The sequence below is a fragment of the Rosa chinensis genome, chromosome 7, assembly GCF_002994745.2.
Source record: "Rosa chinensis cultivar Old Blush chromosome 7, RchiOBHm-V2, whole genome shotgun sequence".
NCBI classification, from domain to species: Eukaryota; Viridiplantae; Streptophyta; class Magnoliopsida; order Rosales; family Rosaceae; genus Rosa; species Rosa chinensis.
The window spans coordinates 50,014,103-50,036,950 of NC_037094.1; the positions used below are offsets into that span (position 1 = coordinate 50,014,103).

General features: G+C 37.2%; 1 protein-coding gene and 2 long non-coding RNA genes across 10 annotated transcripts; all 3 read right to left on the reverse strand.

Annotated features, from left to right (window-relative positions):
• Window positions 1-1,258: 1,258 nt before the first annotated feature.
• Window positions 1,259-5,546, reverse strand: LOC112180262. Its single transcript, XR_005802999.1, has 9 exons — window positions 5,397-5,546; window positions 4,930-5,141; window positions 4,790-4,828; window positions 4,623-4,687; window positions 3,941-4,010; window positions 2,881-3,697; window positions 2,686-2,795; window positions 1,965-2,055; window positions 1,259-1,497 (listed from the first exon to the last, which is right to left on the reverse strand). It is a non-coding gene; the product is annotated as an uncharacterized LOC112180262 (long non-coding RNA).
• An 8,494-nt stretch (window positions 5,547-14,040) lies between these two features.
• LOC112180951 lies at window positions 14,041-16,480 on the reverse strand. Of its 6 annotated transcripts, none has more exons than XR_005802996.1 (5): window positions 15,799-16,480; window positions 15,523-15,721; window positions 15,309-15,417; window positions 14,369-15,177; window positions 14,041-14,264 (listed from the first exon to the last, which is right to left on the reverse strand). XR_005802996.1 is itself a non-coding variant. In XM_040510399.1 (3 exons), the coding sequence occupies exons 1-3, from the start codon at window positions 16,220-16,222 to the stop codon at window positions 15,153-15,155; spliced, it is 834 nt and encodes a 277-aa protein (XP_040366333.1). In that variant the 5' UTR covers window positions 16,223-16,470; the 3' UTR covers window positions 14,062-15,152. The 6 variants fall into 6 exon arrangements, 1 of the variants encoding a protein (XP_040366333.1); XR_005802993.1 differs by having other exon boundaries at window positions 14,063-14,264; window positions 14,369-15,048; window positions 15,127-15,177; window positions 15,523-16,470; XR_005802994.1 differs by having other exon boundaries at window positions 14,063-14,264; window positions 15,523-15,839; window positions 15,972-16,468.
• Window positions 16,481-21,377: 4,897 nt separating this feature from the next.
• On the reverse strand, window positions 21,378-22,761 carry LOC121048832. 3 transcript variants are annotated; one of them, XR_002927989.2, is made up of 4 exons: window positions 22,668-22,761; window positions 21,949-22,501; window positions 21,625-21,679; window positions 21,378-21,508 (listed from the first exon to the last, which is right to left on the reverse strand). It is a non-coding gene; the product is annotated as an uncharacterized LOC121048832 (long non-coding RNA). The 3 variants fall into 3 exon arrangements; XR_002927995.2 differs by having other exon boundaries at window positions 21,382-21,508; window positions 21,621-21,679; XR_005802997.1 differs by lacking the exons at window positions 21,378-21,508; window positions 21,625-21,679 and adding an exon at window positions 21,828-21,840.
• Window positions 22,762-22,848: the final 87 nt, after the last annotated feature.

Sequence of the window (22,848 nt, forward strand, 5' to 3'; positions counted from 1 at the left end):
CTATTACCACTAGGTCAAATAATTTAAAGTTTGGGCTTGACACACAAATAGAGATTTACTTGAACACTCCCCCTTGTATCGCCCAAATGCGGTGCTTCTCTCGTTGCCTCGCTAAAAACTTTACCGAGTAACAAAAACCCAGTGGGACAAAAATAACCTCGGTCGAAGGGGAAAAAGAGCACAACACACCCTTCACGTTTCGAGACCATACATATAGACACCTCCCCCTAATGTCTGCATCTCCCCTTGATGACTACAGTCATTAGAGTTCGGATAACTTCCGCAAACGATGCTACCAACATGTTTCTCGAAAGTGGAATTTAGGCAATGACTTAGTGAGCAAGTCTGCCATACTGTCCTCAGATTGAACCTAGTTCACTTGGATCTTGAGGAGAGTCTGTTGTTACTGATTATGCTTGGTGTTGTCACTTTTGATGTAGCCTTGCTTCATTTGTTCAAAACGAAAAAACATTATCCTAAAATGCACGTAGGCTCATCTGTGGTAGACTTCAAACCATAATTGTTCGAACATGCGTAATTATGGATCCAATCCATACACATTCACGAACCATTTCGTGAAGAGTAATAATCTCTGCATTGTTCGAAGATACAGCGACTAGGGTCTGTTCTGCAGACCTCCAAGATATCATGGTCTTTACCCATGGTGAACACTTAACCAGTTTGGGAATGACCTTTATATGGGTTAGAGAGATACCCAATATCAGCAAAACCTTCCAAAACACACGTAGTTTTGGGATGGGGATAGTCGATGAAGGCTAGTGTTGGCGGCGTTCCTAGTGTGTGATGGGTCTAAATCCATAATTTCTTTGTAGGGATAGATCATGCCCATATCAGTCGTACATCTCTAGTATCGAAAGATATCTTTTACACCAATCCAATGGCGTCGCGTTGGTGCAGAGCTATCACTACTACAAAAACATGATTTAAAGACACGGGAAAAGAGTCCTCTAATACATTTAAGGACACTGGAAAAGTGTCCTCTTTTCCCTACAAGGACATTAAAACTGTGTCCTTAAACAAAAAAATAAGTGTCCTCATATCCAATAGAGGACACATAAATTGTGTTCTCATATCAAGAAAAATGTGTCATCTTTACCTTACTAGGACACCTAAACTATGTCCTTAAAGTCCAGAGTAAGTGTCCTTGTATCTAATAGAGGACGCGTAAAATGTGTTCCCATATCAAGAATAGTGTGTCCTCTATACCTTACTAGGACGCATAAACCGGGTCCTTAAATGTTAAAAACCATCCAAAAAAAAAATATATTGCAAGCATTCTTAAAAGTGCCAAAATGAATATTCACCAAAATACACTAATACAATATGTATACAAATTAAGATCCGATCTAATGAGAATCAACTGCAAAATGAAATTTAAAAAGTATCGTTACTACAATGCTAATTTTCTCATTAGGTATGTTATGTCAACCTTGAATAGATTGAACTCCAACGATTTGTCCTTGCCAAAATAAGAACCTACACAAACAAGCCAATAAACAAAAATTTAGATAACTTATACAATGTATTTGCTATAAGGTTTGTGTTATATACCTAGCAGCCAAAACTAAAACCATATGCAATTCAGTTACTAAGTTTGTGTCAAATACATTTGCAGCTTTTATCTAATAGTAATAGAGATCTATCATGCAAGCATATTACTGGTACCTTTCATCATATTATGATCAACATCCTGACTTTAAGCTACACATTGTGGATAATCACAAATAACCCCACAACACATTCTTTTTCTTCGTCTTCTAGCTTTTACATTATTTCATAGAAGATGATAACTTATAACTCCTTAATGAAAATTATGTTTAACAGGAGCCCAACAACTTACATATCTAGGAAAATATCCATTTTTGGTAGTAAGGCCATTAGCTCTCTCAAGTATTTGACATACATAAAAACAGAATAATTGAATAAAAGGACAAGGAAGCTACCTTAGGAATTGCAGTTTCATTTGTGTACGTTGACAATAGTGTTATGGATGGAAGACTGATAACCCAATGCATTCTATAAAGCATAGTAGACCTGCACCATACAAGAGGCTCTGTCAAAATGAGCATGAACCGCTATAACATGGAATGAAGATAATGCCAACAGAAGACTATTGAGGGTCGTTTCATAATCGATCACAAGCTTCACATTCCAACAAAAAACAAAATAAAAGAAGAGGAAGTGGACACTCTCAAGTAATGATGAATGAATACAATTGATTATTGTTTTCAGAAGGATGATGCTTATCCTTGAAAAATTTTGTGGAAGAATAATCAAGGCAATGTAAACGACAAAGACAACTAGGCATAAGAAAATATGTGCTGCTGTAGGTAGCTAAATGTTCAGATTTATGTTTATTGTTTTCAGAAGGATGATGCTTATCGTTGAAAAATTTTGTGGAAGAATAATCAAGGCAATGTAAACGACAAAGACAACTACGCATAAGAAAATATGTGCTGCTGTAGGTAGCTAAATGTTCAGATTTATGTTTAGTCTCTTTGAGTACTCCATTTGGAGTAACTTAATTGGATTTGGCTTGTGGATCAGCCAAAACATAATAGAGCAAAAATAGAATTGAAAAAAAAAAAAAAAAGGCATTAATGCAGCAATAGAGATTTCTATAAAAACAATCCTAAATGAACTTCATGCCCATCCAATAAATACCTCAATATTTAGTTTGGTGTGCATTCACATAGTACTTGTAGCTTTGGCGGGAGGCATCTACTCCAAAGCTCCAAAGAAAAAGATGTTTTCCACATTCGCACATAATTGTACTTCAAAACAAAATCATCATAATATGAAAGACAAAGGGAACAAAAAGGGCTTGTAATAAAAATATAAAAAACAGAGAAGACTTACAACATAAATTTTTGCCTTTCTAAGCTTAAAAGTCTACAACAATGGTGTTGTCATTGCATCTAATCAGAAAGTAAACCTCACTACATAATCACTATATATAGCCCGTACAAAAAGAGGAAAGATTAAGTGACAAATTAGACTTTGGCCAGTGAACAATGAAAATTCCAGTACATGAATTGATAAACAAACTATATTCTATTTCACAAATTGCAACATAGCTAATGAAACTAGTATACAAATTGCATTCTGCTTCATAACTAGTTAAGAAGAATATCAACTTGCAAACAAACAGAGCAAGATGAAACCGAAAAGCAAACAAACAGCTAAACTTGAAAAGCCAAAATGAGCCAAGACAAGAAAAATAATTATACCAAATTTCATACGACATGGTTATGAAACTGTATATCAAATTAAGATAGCTAAAATAATAATAAGATCGAACATATAAGCCAAAAGGAAATACGAGCTGATATAAGTACCTCAGCCATCTTTAGGAAAACAAAAATGCATTCAACTTTCTCAAGGTAGAGGCAGAGCATATTCCTTACCTTTTGGTTCATACTTAAGAGTAGACATATTCAGCAGTTGTACGATAAAAAGACTAATCTTGTATACAAGAAAAAGTAGAGAAAAGATTCAAAGTTCACTCTTCAACCATACCACCAAAAATTATATTATTGTTTAGATTCAGATTTCAAGAATTTTGACGTGCTAAAAACAAAAATAAAATAGGATACTGAGTTATCTACCCCCTTAGGGTCCGGCCTCAGATAATTCACTCACCTCAGTCTGCAGCCCTTTCCATTCCTTTTCGGTCCTATATAAGCAGCAAACAAATATATTCATTCCCATTATAGGAAAAATGGGAAAGTAATTATCCATACTCAGATTCATGCTTCTAAAACAGAATGAAATTCAACCATTCCTATCATCCTTCGTATACTACAAAGTTAACTTTCAAAGCATTAGGTACTGAATTGCATTCACATGACTATACAAATGTGAAATAATGTAGGAAAGTCACAACAAAAGCAACTACATATTTAGGAACTGTGTGTACCATCTGCACCACTAGAGGTATTCCCTTGTGCCTCAGTCCTCGGATGGAGGAAATGTCTGGAGGTGTGAATCTGCAACATTTACATTGAACTTTAAATACCACTAAAAATGATCAAGTCTAGAACCTGAAAACTTAAAACATAGCGAAAAGGTGCAATTTTGGTTGAGATTTGAAATGATAAGAAATTCAGTTTGAGCAGAGAAACAATCATAAGCACATTAAATGGTAAATCAACCTACTGCTATCAATTAGGCAGCTAAACAGTGTACCATCGTAATCTTATATGGTCAGCAATTTTCTTTGTGGTCAGCTCATTATAAATAACCAAAGTGCATTTGAAACAAAGAAGCTGATTTGCAATAAATTTTTTGAAACACAAGATACAAAGAACATGCTATCCAACACAAAGATAATATGTATCTTTACCCATGATGAAATCTATGTTCCTACCCACTACCATGTTTGTATGTATATATGCATGCCTTATACAACTGGAACTATGCCACCATTTTCAACAGATTATTGAGCTTCCTTTTAACTGTTTCCATATTGTTTTTCTAAAACATGTGTGATCTGTTTTCTCTTCCCGCTTTCCATGGGTCTTTTTAATTAGAAGATGATATTGAATTATAGACACACCAGATCAAACATGGAATGAGTAGCCAAGATAATGAGTCCTCACCTTTCCTTCCAGATCATCTGTAGTTAACTGTCCAAGAGCTTCTACTTGGGATTTCATTTCAAGGACTGTTAATAGGAAAAAGAATTTGAAAATTCATATGCATCTACCTATGTGTGTGTATGGTTAACATAAAGATTCAGTGCAAGAAGAGAATGAACTGAACACACCCAAATTGAATTGCAAGTTCTCTAACATCCACTTTGGTCCTGTACCACCTCAACACAAAACCACTCCAATAATCAATATCCACTAAATTCATAAACGACATCAAAATTGAAACAAACAATCAAAAAAATCAAAAACCCACTTGAACCAAGGCCGTTCTACAAGGAATTGAAGGATATGTGTAAGCTTTTTTCGACATTCCACTCAAATTTATAGCCTTCTGATGATCGAACAAAATCCTTACAGCTCTAAAATATCAAAAACTCAATACCTTAAATGAATGTGATAGCCGACAAAATCGATTTGCCTTATTGAGGCTACTTCTAAGTAGACCACGGCCTTACATACCTCGCCCTGCAAAATTATAAGCAAATTATAAATGCCCAATTGTCCAATTCTAAACGTTTATCGAACAAAGACAATATAAGAATGAAATGAAACTCATGACGCCGATTATGGAAGATTCGAACTAGATGTCACTAATCAACTTAGATTGATTCTAGTTGAAGGCAACAGAAAAAGATTTTAAAGCTTTGTTACCCAGAACCAAAGCATACAGATCTGGCAAGAAAAAAAAAGATAGACATATCGAGAAGGAGAGAGAATTACCTATCCGTTAGGAATAAATTTGTTTGCTCAGAGCTAGAGAATCTGAGCTCCGATTTGGTTCGTCGAGGAAGAGATGCAAACGGGAGAGAGAGGTCACTAGAAACATAGAGGCCAAAGTGTGAGTTTGTGTGGGATAAAGAGGTGGGAACTGAGAAGTTTAACTTTTGGCTAAAAAAAGGGCGGGCCAGCATTTGTGTTGCTCTTGTTTTTTTAGGTAGTCCTTGTAAGTCTATCAGGACCCCTTAATAAAAATGTGCCCTCATATGGTGTCCTTATAGCCACTAATTGTAGTAGTGTATACCTTAGCTAACAAGTCCACTACAAATGAGATGTCCGGTCTTGTGCATTGAGCTAAGTACAATAATGCGCCTATTGTACCCAAGTAAGACACTGCTGCCTCTAGCACATCTTCGTCATCATCCTTTGGACAAAGAGGATCTTTTTCAGGATCAAGACTACAGACAATCATGGGAGTGCTTGAAGGCTTGACCTTGTCAAATTGCCAAAGCATCTATCAACACGATGCTCAAGTTTCAAACCGAGACATAATCATGTTCTCCCAAAATCCTTCATCTCAAACTCGGATTTCAAGTGTTCAGCGGTTTCCCTTAACTCTTTAAGGGCTTCTAATGAAGATCATGTCCAACATGAACCGCGATAGAATCCGAAACTTGTTATGGAAACGCGCAGGCATATCCCTTCCCAATCAAGTAGTCACTTTAGTGAGTGTTTCAACCTTATTGCAAACGCGCTCCATGGTCTAGAGCCACTTGACTTGGGTAAATGAAGTTCACCATGAACCATCATATATATTCCGTATCTAGATCCCCATAGAGATACGTAGTGACTACATTCGTAAGCTACATGTTTAGTTATTTGGAAACTACCAAACTGACAGGGTAGTAGAGTGCAATGACATCCATTACGAGAGAAATGTGTCTCATCGTAGTCGATTCCAAGGCGTTTTGTGAGAAGCCTTGTGCTATAAGGCGAGATTGCCATCTCTTTTTCTCATCACGCTTTCTAATGAAGACCCATTAGTCAACAGGTTTTATGTTAAGAGGTGTTGGCATCACTGGGTCAAAAACCTCCTCTTCGTTAGAGAAGCCAACTTAACCTAGATCGCATCATTCCATTTAGGCCAAATTTCTCTATGTTGGCATTCATTCATCAACGGAGCGTGGTTCGATATCATCAGACTCAACAAACACATGCGCAACGAAATGCGCAACTACATCATCAATTATGATGGAGTTTCTATCCCACGTCTCATGTACACTAGTGCAATTTTCATAGAGCTCTATATTCTCAGGAATAGGTTCTAACGATGAGACGTCCCCCAACGATAACCCTAACCCGGAAGATTCTCATGAGACGGATTTTGAGTGTCGATGATCAAAGGATTGGGTTGTGCCAAAGCATCCTTAAAACCCACGGGCCTCCCACGCATCCTAGCTGGGGCCATGGCCTGTAACGCCATAGTGATACTCTCTTTGGTGTTGGCGCCATGCCTACCTCCATGTAGGGTGGCGCTACGTCCTCTCGTAAGGACGTACTTCCTTGCAGGCATGTTTGCAGCATATTTGTGTGATCTCGTCACTTTAACAAGAATCGAGATGAGATATAGTGGGGACAGGCCACTACAATTCCTGTCCTTCCTACTGAACATCTGTGTTCTTATCTCCCCCTAACGATTGGAAGACTGTCTCATCCAAGTGACAACTCGCAAATCTAGCGGTAATGAGATCGGATTGCAAGGGCATTAAGTGGCAGATGATTGTTGGAGTCTTAAATCCAACGTAGTTACCCATTCGTCTGTAAGGACCCATTATAGAGCATTGTGGTAGCGCAATTGGCACATAAAGGCACATCAAATTTGCGTAAGTACGATACTTGTACCCAGTCACTAGCTGTAACGCAGAGGTACATTGAGTGGCACTAGGTCGTAGACAAATTAGCATAGCTGCATGCAATATTGCATCACCCCAAGCGGATATAAAGAAATTAGTGTGCATTACCAATGTCCAGACTACCATTGTAGTCATTTCCACGAGACCAATTGGGTATGTTCATGAGAATATAATGTCCAATATTAGTCCCAATGTAATAATCATCGAAAGTCTTCGATGTAAACTCTCTAGCATTGTCAACGGAAGAGGATGATTTGGGGAGTGAGCCCGTTGTCATATGATATGTGCTAGGAGTGTAGCATAAGCAACATTACAAGTAGACAATGGCACAACACGTGGACAGCGTGTTTGCGTGTCAATCAATGTCATGAGATATTTAAACGTCCGCAAGTTGATTGAATCAGACCATAGAATCCCCATGGGTTCTATGTAAGAACATAATGAGTATTTTCATATCCTTTGCATAGGACGGTCTCAGTCCTAACTTCCCTATGGAACGGGCTTTGTAAAGCGAGCGAGAGGCCTTAGAATCAACCAATGAGGATTTTGGTTGGGACTAAGCGTCTGAAACGCTATTTGAAGCAAAGTTGGTGATTGCAACATCACCTGGGTCGTCATCGCCATGATGGACGCCATCCATGGCATCATGGATAGGGACTGTGCCAGCCCTAGGCTGGTGGTGGACAGCGGCGGTGCCAAAGGCAGCGGCGGCGGTCACACTTAGTCCAAGAATCAACCTTTGATTCATGCTTCATTTCGCTCGAGAGAATGGATGTCCGTGTGAAGTCTTTTGCAGACGGATCATCATATCATGACTAGGATGATCTGTCTTGTCCTGACAAAGCCAATATGTGTCAAAATCCAAGAGATCTTCTTTCATAACTTTATTGCATTTAATCGCTTGAATAGTGACATAGAGTCCTATAGAGAGACACATAAACTTCTCTAAGATGCACCTTTGTTCGCAATCGTTAGAGGCATTGCAAAGGAACTCATTTCCGTTCTCTACATGCATTTTCGCATGGAATCCGTTGGCTATTCATAGGTGCGATTCGTCCTAGAAGAGTAGAGAGTTTCTGTAACAGTAATCATGGTGCCATTTGGCAAGTGGAACTTGGGCTATTCCATGTCCTTGAATTAATACTGATGACCCAGCCATCGTAGTCACAAAGTAATATTCTCAGAATCAAAATTGAGTCATAATGAAAAGAACTCGAAATTTTATTCATAAGCCAACAAAGTCACATCATTGTCTCTTTGACTAAAGAAAATCTAATCTAAAATGCTAGCTAATGCAAAACAACGGTAGTCGTCTAACTTCTTTTGGTAATTCCAAAATGAATGTGACCAGGTGAGTAAAGAGATGTCAGTGGAGCAAGGCTCGCTTAAGTACCACTAATCTCAGATGCTTCCAAGACATCACACTTACTTTGGGGTGAGCCTATTTTGAAGAAAGACTAAACCATTGGCATCTACTACAAAAATATATGGCAATTGCCTATTGCATCTCTTGGAAAATAAAAAGACTTAAACAAAATTGGCGATCTATTGATCCCAGCCAGATTTGTAGTCTTCAACCCTTCACTCTAGATCATCTTCTTGATCTTCTTGTTTCACATGGTGAGCTTCTCTTGATTCACAATATGCTTTGTAGGCGGTGACAATTTCTTCACGAGCTCTACAAATGTGTGCCCAATGATCATACACTCCACATCGAGAACATACATCTCTTTGCTCAAACTCCATTTATTGAGGAGCTTTGAAAGCATCATTTAGATGGCTCTTAGTGTTGGTGGCTCCACCAACATGGCTAGAGGCGTTGCCTCCCTCTCTCTTTCCACGTTGAACTCTTCGGTTCCTTGTTCGCCTATTTTGGCGATTACCTTCCCAAATAGAGTGATTATATGGACCAGAACGTCCAAATGTATCCCTAAGATTAGGTTTCTCTCTTGGCGCCCTCTCTTAGGACGCGACTATAATTGGATTCAGGAATATGCCTTATTTCCATAGATCTCAAATTATAGTTCTTCACAAGGATGTTGTCATGCTTTTCAGCGACATTCATAGCTCCAATGAGCTCATGAAACCTTGTGATCCGTCTTGCAGTAATATCAATTCGATAGTTCTTAGCAACCATCAATGCAGAGACGGGCAAGGTAGAGAGAGTCTTCTCAATCAAAATCGCATTTGTGATCTCTTTACCACAAAATTTCATTAAGGATTTAATGCGAAGTGCTTTCGAGTAGTATTCAAGAACTGACTTGAAATCACAGAAGCGGAGGCTATGCCATCTCACTTGTAGGTCAGGAAGCAGGGAGTCACGGACGTTGCCAAATCTTTCATCGAGTGAGACCCACAGTCTTTTGGGGTCTTCTTCATTAATATACTCGTACTGGAGCGGATCATCCATATGACGAGTCATTAGGATGATGACTTTCTCCTTATTTTCCTCTAAGGCTGCTCTATTGGCTTCCAAAGCTTAAGCTTTCTCAACAGTTAGCTCGTCCTGGCTAGGCTCGAGAATCGTATCTAGGATTCCATTGGCCTTGAGATGTTAGCGGACATCACAAACCCACCTGTGATATCCAGAGCCAGTTGTTCCCAATTGAGCAAAGTCCAATTTGTTCAGGTTACTCATCCTGAAAGAGAACAAGAAATTAGGGTTAGTTTCGGAGCATAAAAGGCTACCACGAAAACGTATAAAATTTCTGCGCGTAGTTGCTCCCAAGAAATTAGGAATTTCTGAGCGTAATTGCTTCCAAGAAATTCAATTCCAAGAGGTATTAGATTAAATCGAAACAATGACGTAAGTGGTCGATCATAAATTCTCTACAAATTCTAAGTTTGGAGATCTCAACAAGCTCCAAGCTTGGAGTGAGCAGGAACCCCCACAGTTCGGCTTAATTAGGTCTCCCCTATGATGAAGAAAGGGGGTAGAAGAAGGGAGTTTGCATGTCCCCGAGAAAAAGAAGAGAAATTGAATTTAAAAACTCTAAAAAAAAACTGGAACGTTTAGTAAAAAAATACCTCAAAATAGGTCGCGGGGAAATTAGACCGGAAAAAGTCATCAGAAAATGGCAGGAAAGTGGTCGGAAAGTTGCCGGAAAAGTCGTTGACCGGAAGTTGACCGATGTTGACCAGAGGGCAGACGTGGCACTGATGCTGACGTGGTAGTGCTGACATGGCCGCTGGTCCTAGGGCTAATGTCAGCAGGCTTCTGGGCTTGGGTCAGTGGGCTTCTGGGCCTGTTCCTTTCTTCTTCTTTTCTTCTTCTTTCTTTTCTGCAGGTTTAAGGTGCAGCCAAAACTTTTGGCTGGTTCGGGGACGAGGTGGCCGGTTCCGGGAAAATTGTTTCTGGTTCCCGGATGTTGGGATCAAGACGCTACTTCTATAAAAAATTGGGTAGCAATTGGAAGTCTGGAAGGTGGTGAACCGGTGAGATATTTGCTGAGGGTGGTTTGAAGATTCCGGTGGCCGGTTTAGTAGGTTTCCGGCCGGTTCTGGATTCCTGGGAAGGAGGGCTTCAAGATGTGTGTCGGAGGCCAAAAGGGTTTCAAGGTTTTGTATTCGGATGCAAGGTTTTTAGCTTCTTGAATCAGGGTATGGCTATTTGTTTCAGGGTTAGGGCTTCGTGCTGATAACGTATTTCAGGGAAACGATATTTGAGAGAGAATTGCTATGTGTTCTCATTGATAATAGGGGCCTCTTTATATAGAGGATTACAATGCATAGAATCTGAATTATACAAGGAAATGTAATCATCAAATGAATGGATATCTCTAAGATATTCTCCAAGATTCCCTCTAATTATAACCCTTTTACCACTAGGTCAAGTAACTTAGAGTTTGGGCCAGACACACAAATAGGGATTTACTTGAACAAATACAAAAATATTCAATATTAAACGAAACCATATTGGAAAAGTGAATGTTGGTTCATCGAATTACTATCTAACAGAACGTACAAGATGAAGACAATGGAGTAGACAACTCTTATGTACATATCATCATTGATAACGCTGAAGCTAGCTAACAAGACGCACATAATAGACTTGACTTAATTGTAAATCAAAGACTCAATACCAGCTTAACAAGGGAAAGCAAAGTTATTCATAATGATCTTGATCTTGATGGTTCCAGAGCAGTTAACACTGGAAAACTAGACTTTTGTATCATCTTCTGTGTACATGAGCTATTAGTTCTATTAAGAAACCAGAATCTTGCCAAGGTGCCGTATACAAAATGAAACTACCACTTTATTATTCATGCATATTTTCCAAAAACTTCAATATGATTTATAGAGCTACTTCCATACGCATATAGGGTCTTATAGGGTCTAGTTAGATATCTATAAATAGGGGCATATGTTGTAGTAGTAGATCAAGTCTTTGAAGCATTAAACAGAGAGAGCAAGTGAGGTCTTGAGAGTTGGTGAGAACTTCTTGTGACAGATTCTTGTATTCTTGTTCGTGTATTCTTCTTCTTCTATAGTGAAACCCAAGCAGTCTGTGGACGTAGGCAAAGTTCTTTGTTGAACCTCGTTAACAAGTTCGTGTTTGTTTTCTCGCTCGTTTATCTATATTGTTTTGCACTTGTCTGCTTCCGCAAGAGGAATTTTATGTCAAATTCCTTACAGTAACTAGAAAAAGTCTTAATTAAGGTAAATAAGATCCTCGCTAGAGTAAAGTAGGTTTTCATTCGAGTAATTAAGTCTTAAAAGTGATAATTGCAGTAGGTTCTCATTTGAGTAATTAAGTCTAAAAATTGGTAATTGTATGTATTGTCATATGTTAACATATTGTAAAATTTTTTAAGTATACTAGCTTGACTTGAACTCAAATTAGCCTATTTCTATATGGAATTAATCTACTTTGATGTATCGGTACATTAATTTACCCTAGACAAACCCTAAGACTAGAGGTGGCAAACGGGCCACTAAGCACGAGCACGGCACGGGTCCGGCACGTTTAAAAGCGGCCCGGCACGGCCCAAGCCCGTTAGTGGCCCGGCACGACCCGAGCATGTTAGAATAATGGGTCGGGTTGGGCCTAAGAATATTGGCCCATTGGCCAGGCCCGGCCCGAGCCCGTAATGGGCCCGGCACGGCCCGAGCACGATATATTGTGAGCCGGCCCGTTACAAACACAAAATTTTATTTTGTTTTTAAAAATATTAAAAAACTACAATGATGAGATTTGAATATGAGACATTTTTATTTAAAATCTCATGACAATTCCACCAATGCTCTCTTTTATATTGTCAAATTAATGAAACAAAACATTATATCCTTGTTTTGACATAAGTAATTTTTTTTCTAAATATTAAATATATGTTTATTAATAAAGACTAATCTCATAATAATACAACTATAGAATGAAGGAAAGAATAATAGATACTAAATCTTCATTATATTAATAAAGATTAATCTCACAATAATATACTAAAAACAATATATTTTGAGTTTTTTTTCATTTCTTTCTTATAGTGGAATATAAAAAATTATTAGAAATCTAATCTTAAAAAGCTAAGATTAAGAAAAACGTTATAGAACTTAATTTATTTTAATTTTCTAAATAGTTAAATAAAATTAATTTTTATTTGTTCAAATTAAGATTTTAAAATCGTGCTTTATAGTGGGTAGGCACGAGCACGGCCCCTTTTTAACCCGGCACGAGCACGGCCCGGTACGATATGGCCTTGGGCCATGGGCCGGGCCGGGCTTAATGTTTATGTAAATGGGCCGGCACGAGCCCGGCACGATAATAAATGGGCCGGCCCAAGCACGGCACGAAGCACGACTAGGCCCGCATACCTCTACCTAAGACAAATATATAAAAAAAAAAAAAAAATTACATTTATATAAATAAGAGAAGAAGTCTTTATTTATAAGTAGACTAGCCTGACTTGATCTTAAATTTGTCTACTTGATGTATTAGTACATTAATTTCATGGTAGACAAACCCTAAGATAGAAATCAAAGAAACAACACACACACACACACACATATATATATAGGGCCCTTCCACGAAGGATCTTTTTTTGACTATTTTAAGGGATCGCTTATATGACCCACATTTTGGCATATCTACTGTTCAATTTTTAGGTCCCAATGCATAGATTACCTATGCAAATTTTCAGCCAAATTGATGATTGTTAAGGTATTGAACTATATTAAATCAATGGACGAACCGAATCTGTCCAACCTGAACCGTTTATACTTATAATTGTAAATCGCAGTTATTTGGTTGAAAATTTGTAGAGGTAATCTATTCATATAGGCCTAAAAACTGCACGATTAATATGTGGATATGTGATCGAAAAGTGAGTCTAATAAGCGATCCCATAAAATGACCCAAAAAAAAAATCCCTCACTAGAAGGGCCTATAGATATATATATATATATATATATATATATATTAATATATATAACCAAGACCAAGTCCAAGTCCTCAAAAACTCACTTCTGAGGTCAACTCTTATAATGCTAATTAAGAGTATCTGTTCTGAGTTACCCTATCAAAATGGCTCACGAGATGATGACTACAATTGCGGTTACATGGAGACTTTAGCCTGTGTGTGATGATGTAATTTTATTTGATATGTCGTTGTTGCATACATGTACCTATTGCTTTGTAGTAGCTAGAAATTATATAACCAATCAATTTCAGGATTTCAGGTGATCTATAAATCGTAGGTCATTAAGCAATTTAATATAACAACAATATCGCCAGAAATTAGATTTACAAATGTTTACTAGTACAAAGTATAAACCCCCAGCGAAAAATAGTCTACTCATTTATATATGGCCGGGATAAAACAAGATATGCAATAAAAAAACTCAAGAAGATGGACTGTTGGAGAAGTACAAGTACTTTATTCAGATATTACAAAGAGGATAGTTTCACTTTTTCAAACAGATCATCCAATCCTCACTAAAGGACGAGCATAAGTTCAGAAACCTGCAGCAAGAACCAAAACAATAACCAAAAGGTAAGGGACCAAGTGTATATATATATATAGGCCTTTTGCTCTCCTGCCATATGGTAGATCTTTAAGTACTCACCACCAGGGAACCAATGTCAAACTTCAATATCATTTATAGAGCTACTTCCATACGCACAATTCGACAGGGAGGAGAATAGCTGATATCGTCATCTGTTCGGTGAGGAATTTTGCATCCCTACTTCTAGGAAGTTTTATGCAATAAAGAAGATTTGGAACCTAAATGTGAGAGTACTCATCTTCATGAAAATAAATGGAAATAATTCATAAACCAACCTGATTTGAAAAACATAGCTCAAATTGCATACTAAGACATCAAATCATTTCAAAAACAAGGACAGATGCAGCTCAAACTAAAGCACATTCCATTAATCAGCACCAAAATTAATGAGCCATATCTCAAATTGCTGCGGTGAATTAAACCAACATTCCTTCAGTTCTCCGGACAAAAGAAACAAAGATGTTGAAACTAGACATCCTTCATCCTAAACATAGCCTAGTGCAAGTAATTCAACCTATAGTACACAAGCAGAACACCATGCCAGTTGGGTAAAAATCAGAAGCATAGCTAATTCTTATATATGAGTTGTCACCATTAAGAAGAGAATGAACAAAGATAAATGATTAAAAGCATTAATAAGCCCAGTCTAAAACTAAAAGAGCACATGTAAGCTAACATACCAGGTAAACATAAGAAGAAATTGGATGCTTCCCCCAAACTCAAAGAGCATACTGAATGATCTGAGAGAAAGAGAATGAAGATATGCGATACTGAGCTTTGGGGAAATAGAGAAAGTATTAAAATTACAAAAACCATACCGGAAAAATGAAAGTTGTTCACTGAATTACTGTTGAACATAAACTGCAAGACTGAGAAAATGGAGTAGAGTAGAGAGTTAATGAACAAGAAATTTTAAGACTTGATAACTATGTACATATATATTGATCAAAGACTACACAAATTGATTCAAGTGTAAATCAAAAACTCAAAGAACACTCACAGAAAGCAGATTAACAAGGACAAAGCAAAGCTGGTCATACTGATCTTGATCTCATTCCTCTTCCCTGCTATTGCTATTGCTCTTGCTCTTGGCTTTGGGTGATCTGATCCTGAATGACAAGAGATGCATTAAATCTTAAGGCTGGAATTAAATCCTTCACCAAAACATTATTCCATTATTCTATCAACATTGTTCCAATTTGAACCACCCATACCACGAAAACGATCCTGCAACTCTTCCTTTGGAAAATACTCAGTCATCGATTGCGCACTTGGTAAGACCCTCTTATGATTCTTTCCCTTTCTCAGCCTTTTCGAGTTTATGTCTTCGAAACCTTCATCGCCTGCTTGTTCGATTTCAGAGTAGCACCTCTTCTTGCTCTTCAATTTCAATTTCAATTTCAAATCCTGTTTCTGATCATCATGAAGTGGGTCTGGGTTTACAACAATACCAGAATCAGGGGAAACAGAGCAAGAATAAGAAGCAATACCTGTAGTGGCAGAGACGCAGCGTTTGAATTTGATGATGATCCTCTGCTTCTGATTCTGATTCTGCTTTTGCATCCCTCTAGATCCAACAATACCAGAATCAGGGGAAACAGAGCAAGAATAAGAAGCAATACCTGTAGTGGCAGAGACGCAGCGTTTGAATTTGATGATGATCCTCTGCTTCTGATTCTGATTCTGCTTTTGCATCCCTCTAGATCCAGATCTCTTCTTTTTGGGAAAACCAAGTGAGAATGCTGCTTCTGGTTTGTTCCTATTCATCATCAACTCCTTCAAAACCATCTGGGTCAGAAGCACTTGTTGCTCAGATGGGTCGGTGGCCATGGCTTTCACATCATCAACCATTTTCAAGAAAGACCCACAAAGCCTGGTCTCATTTTTCCTCAAATCTTCAATCGTGATCACCATCTTCCTCCTCCTCTAACTCCTAAACCCTAATTCCTTTATTCGTCTTCTTTTCTCAGAGAAAAAATTGATCCCCAAAGATCGAATCTTTAGTCAAGATTACAAGTGGGTATCGGAGATTGAACAAAAATCGGAATTGGGTATTCGCCAACAACTATAGGGACAAATTGATTTTGGGGTTAGGGTTTGCAAATTGCAAGGGGTAGAAGGAGATGGAGTAGAGTTTCTAATTGTAGGAAATTTGGATTATTTATCCTAATCCTCGGCGGATTCACACGCTTAGCCTAACCGCGTTTTCCTTCACTTCCTATGCTTAATTGCAACGGCTACATTTTTTAAAATAATAATTATTATTTTCCTTTTTTTTTTTTTTAAAGAATGGTGAATAATTTTTTTCTTAAAAATAAATAATATCCACATGGAAAAGGAAGTAAACTTTATCTAATTTCTTGAGTGGTTTCATAATTAATATTAGAACAAAACACACCTGATATGGGTGTGAATAATTATTAACTGGCATGGGGAGGTTTTTTTTTTTTTTTTTTTTTTTCAAGAGTGTGTGAGGAGGTAGTTAAAAGTAGTGGGGAGTTTCTACTACTTTTATTTTAATTTTGCTTTTATTTTAATTTTATAGATTGACTTTATTATCCTTATTGATTTTTTTATTCAAAGTTTTTTAATATATGAAAGGTAAATTGGTAAAAAAAATCAGTTATGAAGAGCAAGCTTTCTTTTCCTAATAATTGTATAGATTAAATAGTTATGGAAAAGCTTTTTTCAAAATAAGTGGGGAGTTAATACAGATAGCGCGAAGTTTTGTCTTAGATGAAATGCACATAGTGGGTAAGTGGGAAGTTATCTGCAGATAAGCAAATTATTGTTTAGGGTAATGATGGAAAATGTCATATTAGAGTGTGAATCGAAATAATAAAAATGTCACATAGTTTCCCACTTGATAAAAAGATCCATAATGAATTATTAGTAATATTAATTTAGTCCTTATGAATAATGAAGTGATGTTAAAAAAGGTTAGTTTTTAATTTTTTTTATTTCAATTCTGCCCTCAAATACATGTTTGGAGAGAGAATGGACAATGATAAAAGAGGTCATGTTAAAGTACTTTATGATAATCCAGACACCACAAATGTCCTCCTGATAATTGAGGTCACTTATTAACAACCTACCACTAGAGTTAAACTTAATTACAAAAACTGCCACCGTTGGCTCTCTCTCCCTCCCTTCCGTTCAGATTCAACCCTTTAGCAAAATCTCAATCTCTCTCTCTCTCTCTCTCTCTCTCTCTCTCTCTCCACAAACCCTTACATCCCAACCTTCTTGACCGCGACTCCTTGAGACCTTCCTCGACTTCTCCGACTCGCCGCCCTTCACCATCGATCTCTCCTTCATGTGGATCCTCGACTCCCGTGACTCCGACGCTGATCAGATCAAGCTCATTGATTGCGCCCTGCAGTTGGGATCGGTGCTCCTCGAGGCTGGTAAGAGCTAGGCGGCGAGACGAGCCTCCAAGAACAACTCCATCTTCTAGGCTCTCCCTCTCGACCTCACCATCAAGGTAACCCTGGTTTTCTTGTTGAAGTAAAATTTGAACTGTAATTGTTGCCGAAAACTGGTTTGATCGTGTTAGTTTTTGGGCATTCCGATTCTTTAGTTTTGAAGTTGCACTTTGCCGTTTTCAGTTGCAAACTTGCATAACTAATCTTCGTGCTAATAGAGATGATCGTATGGATCATTTCGAGGTTTCGAAAGAATTAGTTTTTTCGTTTTGAAAGGATGAAGTTGCCTTTTTCTTTTTATTTACTTCGGTGTTAGTTTGTCAGGATTCTTTTACAATTTAGTTGTGATGCACAAATCGATTTTCGGTCTGTGTGAATTTCTGATCACTAATTTTCGTCTTAATGGAAATGATAAGATGGATACTTGAATAGTTTTGAGGTTCTGTTAATTTTTTATTCATTGTGGTGATTATAAGAATCTTTAGCATCATTTGTGCATGTGGAACTACTTAGTTTATCAATGATCAGATAGGAAGTGCATTATCTGAGTAATGTGGTGATATGCAGGTCTTTTCCATGCCCCATACTCAAAGCATATGCTATCCTGCAGCTACTTATTCAATGTTTAATAAATGTGCCATGGATCTTCTTGCCATATATGCGAATATTGACTTGACAACAGTTGTCCTAAAAGTTAACAATGGAGTAGTTTCCACAATGATACACGGACAGGGAAGGCTCTTGAGTAAGTGTTTATTTGTAGCCAAGAAGTTTTTGGAACTTCATACTCTATAATATTTTTGTGCATGTGAAAGCTGTGGTTAATATTTTTGGTTTACATGACGACATCACGACAATTACATCGGTGAGGAATTCACGCGATGTAAAAAAATGTCATTAACATCGATTCCTCAAATACCGATTTCTATGCATATTACTGACATCGATTTTTACTGTTGACCGATGTCTATATTTTCATTCTAAAATTTTCAAAAACATGGAAAGACTAAATAAAAAACTTTGGTACACGCGGGGAACAAAATTTTCCCACTTTACTTCACTCACTCTCTCTCGCCCTTCCCCGAAGCCTTATCCCTCTCCTCCCACTTTCCTTTCTGTTCAGCACCCAACCTCCTCCTCCATCTCCGAACCGAACCGTCCTCTTCTTCCTTCTCCGCCTCAGACCAGAACCCGACCCTTCTCCGGCTCTTCCCCCAAACCCTCACTACAACAAATCTGGGTATTAATGACCACTACATTGGTCACTGAAAGTAACAAATCTGGTCACTAAATATAATTAGTGACCAAACTTAGGTGGTCACTATAGGTCCGTCACTAATTCTATTTAGTGACCAACAAATGTAAGTTGGTCACTAATACAAATTGTCTTTAGCGACCACGATTTTACAGTCACTAATTCAAAATGTCTTTAGTGACCACAATCTTATGGTCACAAATAGTAATGGCATTAGTGACCTATGAATCATTACTAAAGGTGTTACCAATGGTCACTGAATAGCAAAATTTGGTCATTAAAAACCATTCTCTGACATGCTTTTAGTGACCATATTGTTAGATAATTGGTTTGGTAACTGAATCGGCAATTTTTCCTGATTGCTAATACAAACTTGATCACTTAGTGCGTCAATACAAATCAAAGTAGCCTTCAATATTCCAACACCACAAAATGAAATGTACTCAAAAACCAGTTATCAATATTAAACTACTCAATTCCAATACAATATAAGACACGTATCTCTATTACATTTGCAGATCCAAAATAAACAAATGTCAATATCCATCCTTAATAGCAATTTCAAAATAAATCGGAATACATACAAGTCTTTCTAGAAGTTCCATAAGCCTTCAATGACAGTTTGCAAGATGTACTTTTTTGAAGCTTAGACCAATCTGCAATATAACAAAACATATACAACAAGTTATAATTTTCATCCTAATATAGGTAAGAGCTGCATCTAAGAAAGGCCTAGTATTCACTATATACAGTTATACACTAATTACATTTCCTTGATATAATATAATTACAACAGCACAAATGAATCATGTATGCATACCATCAGTTTTGGGAGGATAACGCATCAATTTAAGTAAAAGTATGTCAGTATGATTTTGTCTTGCCTTTAGTGCCTCCAAACTCTTCATTTTGTGCAGTGGCTTTAGCCTTCATTGCCTCTAACTCTTCATTTTGCTGAGCTGCACCAGCTTTGACCATTTCTAACTCCTCATTGCTGAGCTGTAGTAGACTTTGCAGCCATCAACTAGCTCTGCAAGTTGCATTTCTTGTCTTTCTGCTTGATCTGCCTGATTTGCCTCCCTCACTTGAGCAAGATTTGCTGTATATGTAAAATGAATCAGATTAAAAGTAATCAGACATCATCTGAGCTTGCACACAAAAAAGAGTGGGAAAGAAAAGTATCATAATAACTGTAGAAGACCATGGGCTAAAATCACTAAGTCATAAATCTGAATAAGATAATAATTTTTTTGGTTAAGAAAATATGATACTTAAGTTAAAACTCTTATATAGGGCACGGACAGTATTCACATCTCTGGTAGCCTTATGTATAAGGGGGAAGTACACAATGACACCTCCAAACAACTCAGCTCACAAACTTGAAAGACAAAATAAAATTTTCATCTAAGCCAGTAATATGCATAATCATACCCTCTGTCGACGCAAGCCAAACGTCTCCCAGGTCTGTCAAATGCTACTCCTATAAGCAAGGAGGATAAGCAAATTCAGTCAACTATTGTTTGTATTTAACACACAAGATATACTGAAATTAATAAGAAAATAGGAAAGGAACTTTTACCTGGTAAGAGGAACAAATCAACTTGATCACTTGCCTGTAAAACTGTACAAAGAGAGATCCTCGATCAGTTTAACCCAATCATATCTACAATTGTTACATATATTTAAATCTATGAAGCCAATCCTGCATTCTTTTTGGAAAGAGTTTATTTACACCGAAATGCCCTATAAGAGAAAGTAAGACATTAAAAACAAACAAGATGCCATGACTAAGGCTTTCTTGAAAAGAAATGCCAGACTGGACTACATCTGAGTGAAAAACGAGAAATATGTCATGATTTTTCAGGAAAATGAAACACTAAAGGATGTCCACACCTTCTAACTGAGAAACTACCCAGTTTGATAACACTCTGATGTCTAAACCTGGGTAAATTGATAGATTGCCTTTTAAGAACTAGAATCACCATCAAATATTGTTCACATCCTAACATGGTTTTAGACAATCAGACATCCAAATAAGGAGTCACATAACTAGGCAGCCACATAGTCAAGATATGGTAGCCTGAAATAAAAGTATGCAATGAGTAGCTACAAGAAAAATGGCTTTTGGCAAGGAATTTTTTCCTTGTATAAAAACAGGAAATTCCTTGCATTAACCCAATAAAAGCTAGCATTTATAAGCAATAGAGAAATAATAATGACAAGAAAATAGAAAGCTAATGAATGCCCTGTTAATTGTGTGTTTTGTACTTAAGAAATTGAAAAGTAAATAATAACTCCTGTACTGATACACGTACTCAGACCTATAGGAATAACACATCATTTACGACCAAATAGGGGTGTTACCTGTCCATATACAACATCAACTCCATAAACAAAAGTTACACCATACTGAAGTAAGCAGTTGATAAATCCGCTGATTGATAACCCTGAGTCAAGAGCTACTTTGCAGAAACATTGATACCTAGTTGTTCAATGGCGGCTTCTAACTTGTGTCCTGCTCTGGATATACAAAATAGAAGAACAAATTAGCATAACAGGTCTTACCAAAGTTCGAGTATAAATGACTCTCGTTTAATGAATTGTAGATTGGTTTGTTAAATGAAGTAATCACCTACATCAAATTTGGAGTATCGCCTTTGTTGACCACCTTCGCATCCACTACTACTTTACCTACACCACCAAACATGAATAACTAAGTTAACTCCTATCACTGGTCTACTTTATGTAATAGCTTTTGTACAAACAATGCATGGGAGTATCACATTTGAAGGCAAAATAAAACTCACCGTGGCACACGTCATCCAATCTCTTCTTCCTAAACATGTCATTAACTAAATAGAATAGTTAATATATAAGTATAAATAGGGTTCTAGGACAAACACTTAACACTAGCTGAAAATGGGTAAAATCAATTGGTTTTAAGGGGCATAAAATCTCACTTCTTTGGTGCTTGATCCTTTGATAACTTCACAGCAGCAAAGCTTGTACCTGGACTATGCAAGCCATAATCCAGGTTAAGTAGGACATTACACAGTAACAAACCGGAACCACAAAGCAATTCGATCCATGATTAAATTGGTTATTACCAGTACAGAAATAGGCACATATATCATATCAACTTCATGAATCTAAATCAAGCTTTAAACTTTCCAAGGTAAAATAAGCATAAATATCTGGCCTTGAACAAATCTCAATCTGGGTTTCAGCCCTTCTGCAATCAAATACACTCAAAATATATAAAATTCCAACTCATAACCCAAGAACATACCCAATTCTGTGTCACTAGTTTAATCAAATTACTGGGTTTCTCACAGATATCAAATTCAATGAGAAACAAACCAAGCACATATTCACAGAAACAAGTGTGAATTAAGAGAGAAAGAGGGATTGGGTGACCTTATTGAGGATGCATTCTCACAATGAATTCATGAGGCGGAACTTGTCTTGGTCATATGGAGATTGAGCGATGCTATTGAGCAGATCCAGAGCATCCTGACAAGTTAATAAATTAATAATTCAGAATACAATTTAATCGCAAAATCAACTGCCAAACTTCCTAAAATCCACAATATATAGAAGTGACAATACAAAAGAACACAAACATAGAGAGTCAGGTTATATGAGAAAAAAAAAAATCAAACTACTGACAACTTCTTACCAGACCCAGAAATACAAAAACCCAATCGTTTATCTGTCGATCCTTCTTCGTTGTCTCCAGCTAATCCTTGCACTGGATATATGAAAAGCAACCTGATCAATAAAATTTAGAAATAAGGAAAATCAAACCAAATCAAAACCGAAACATTCATATCAAAACAAAGCACACAAATGTTACTGAA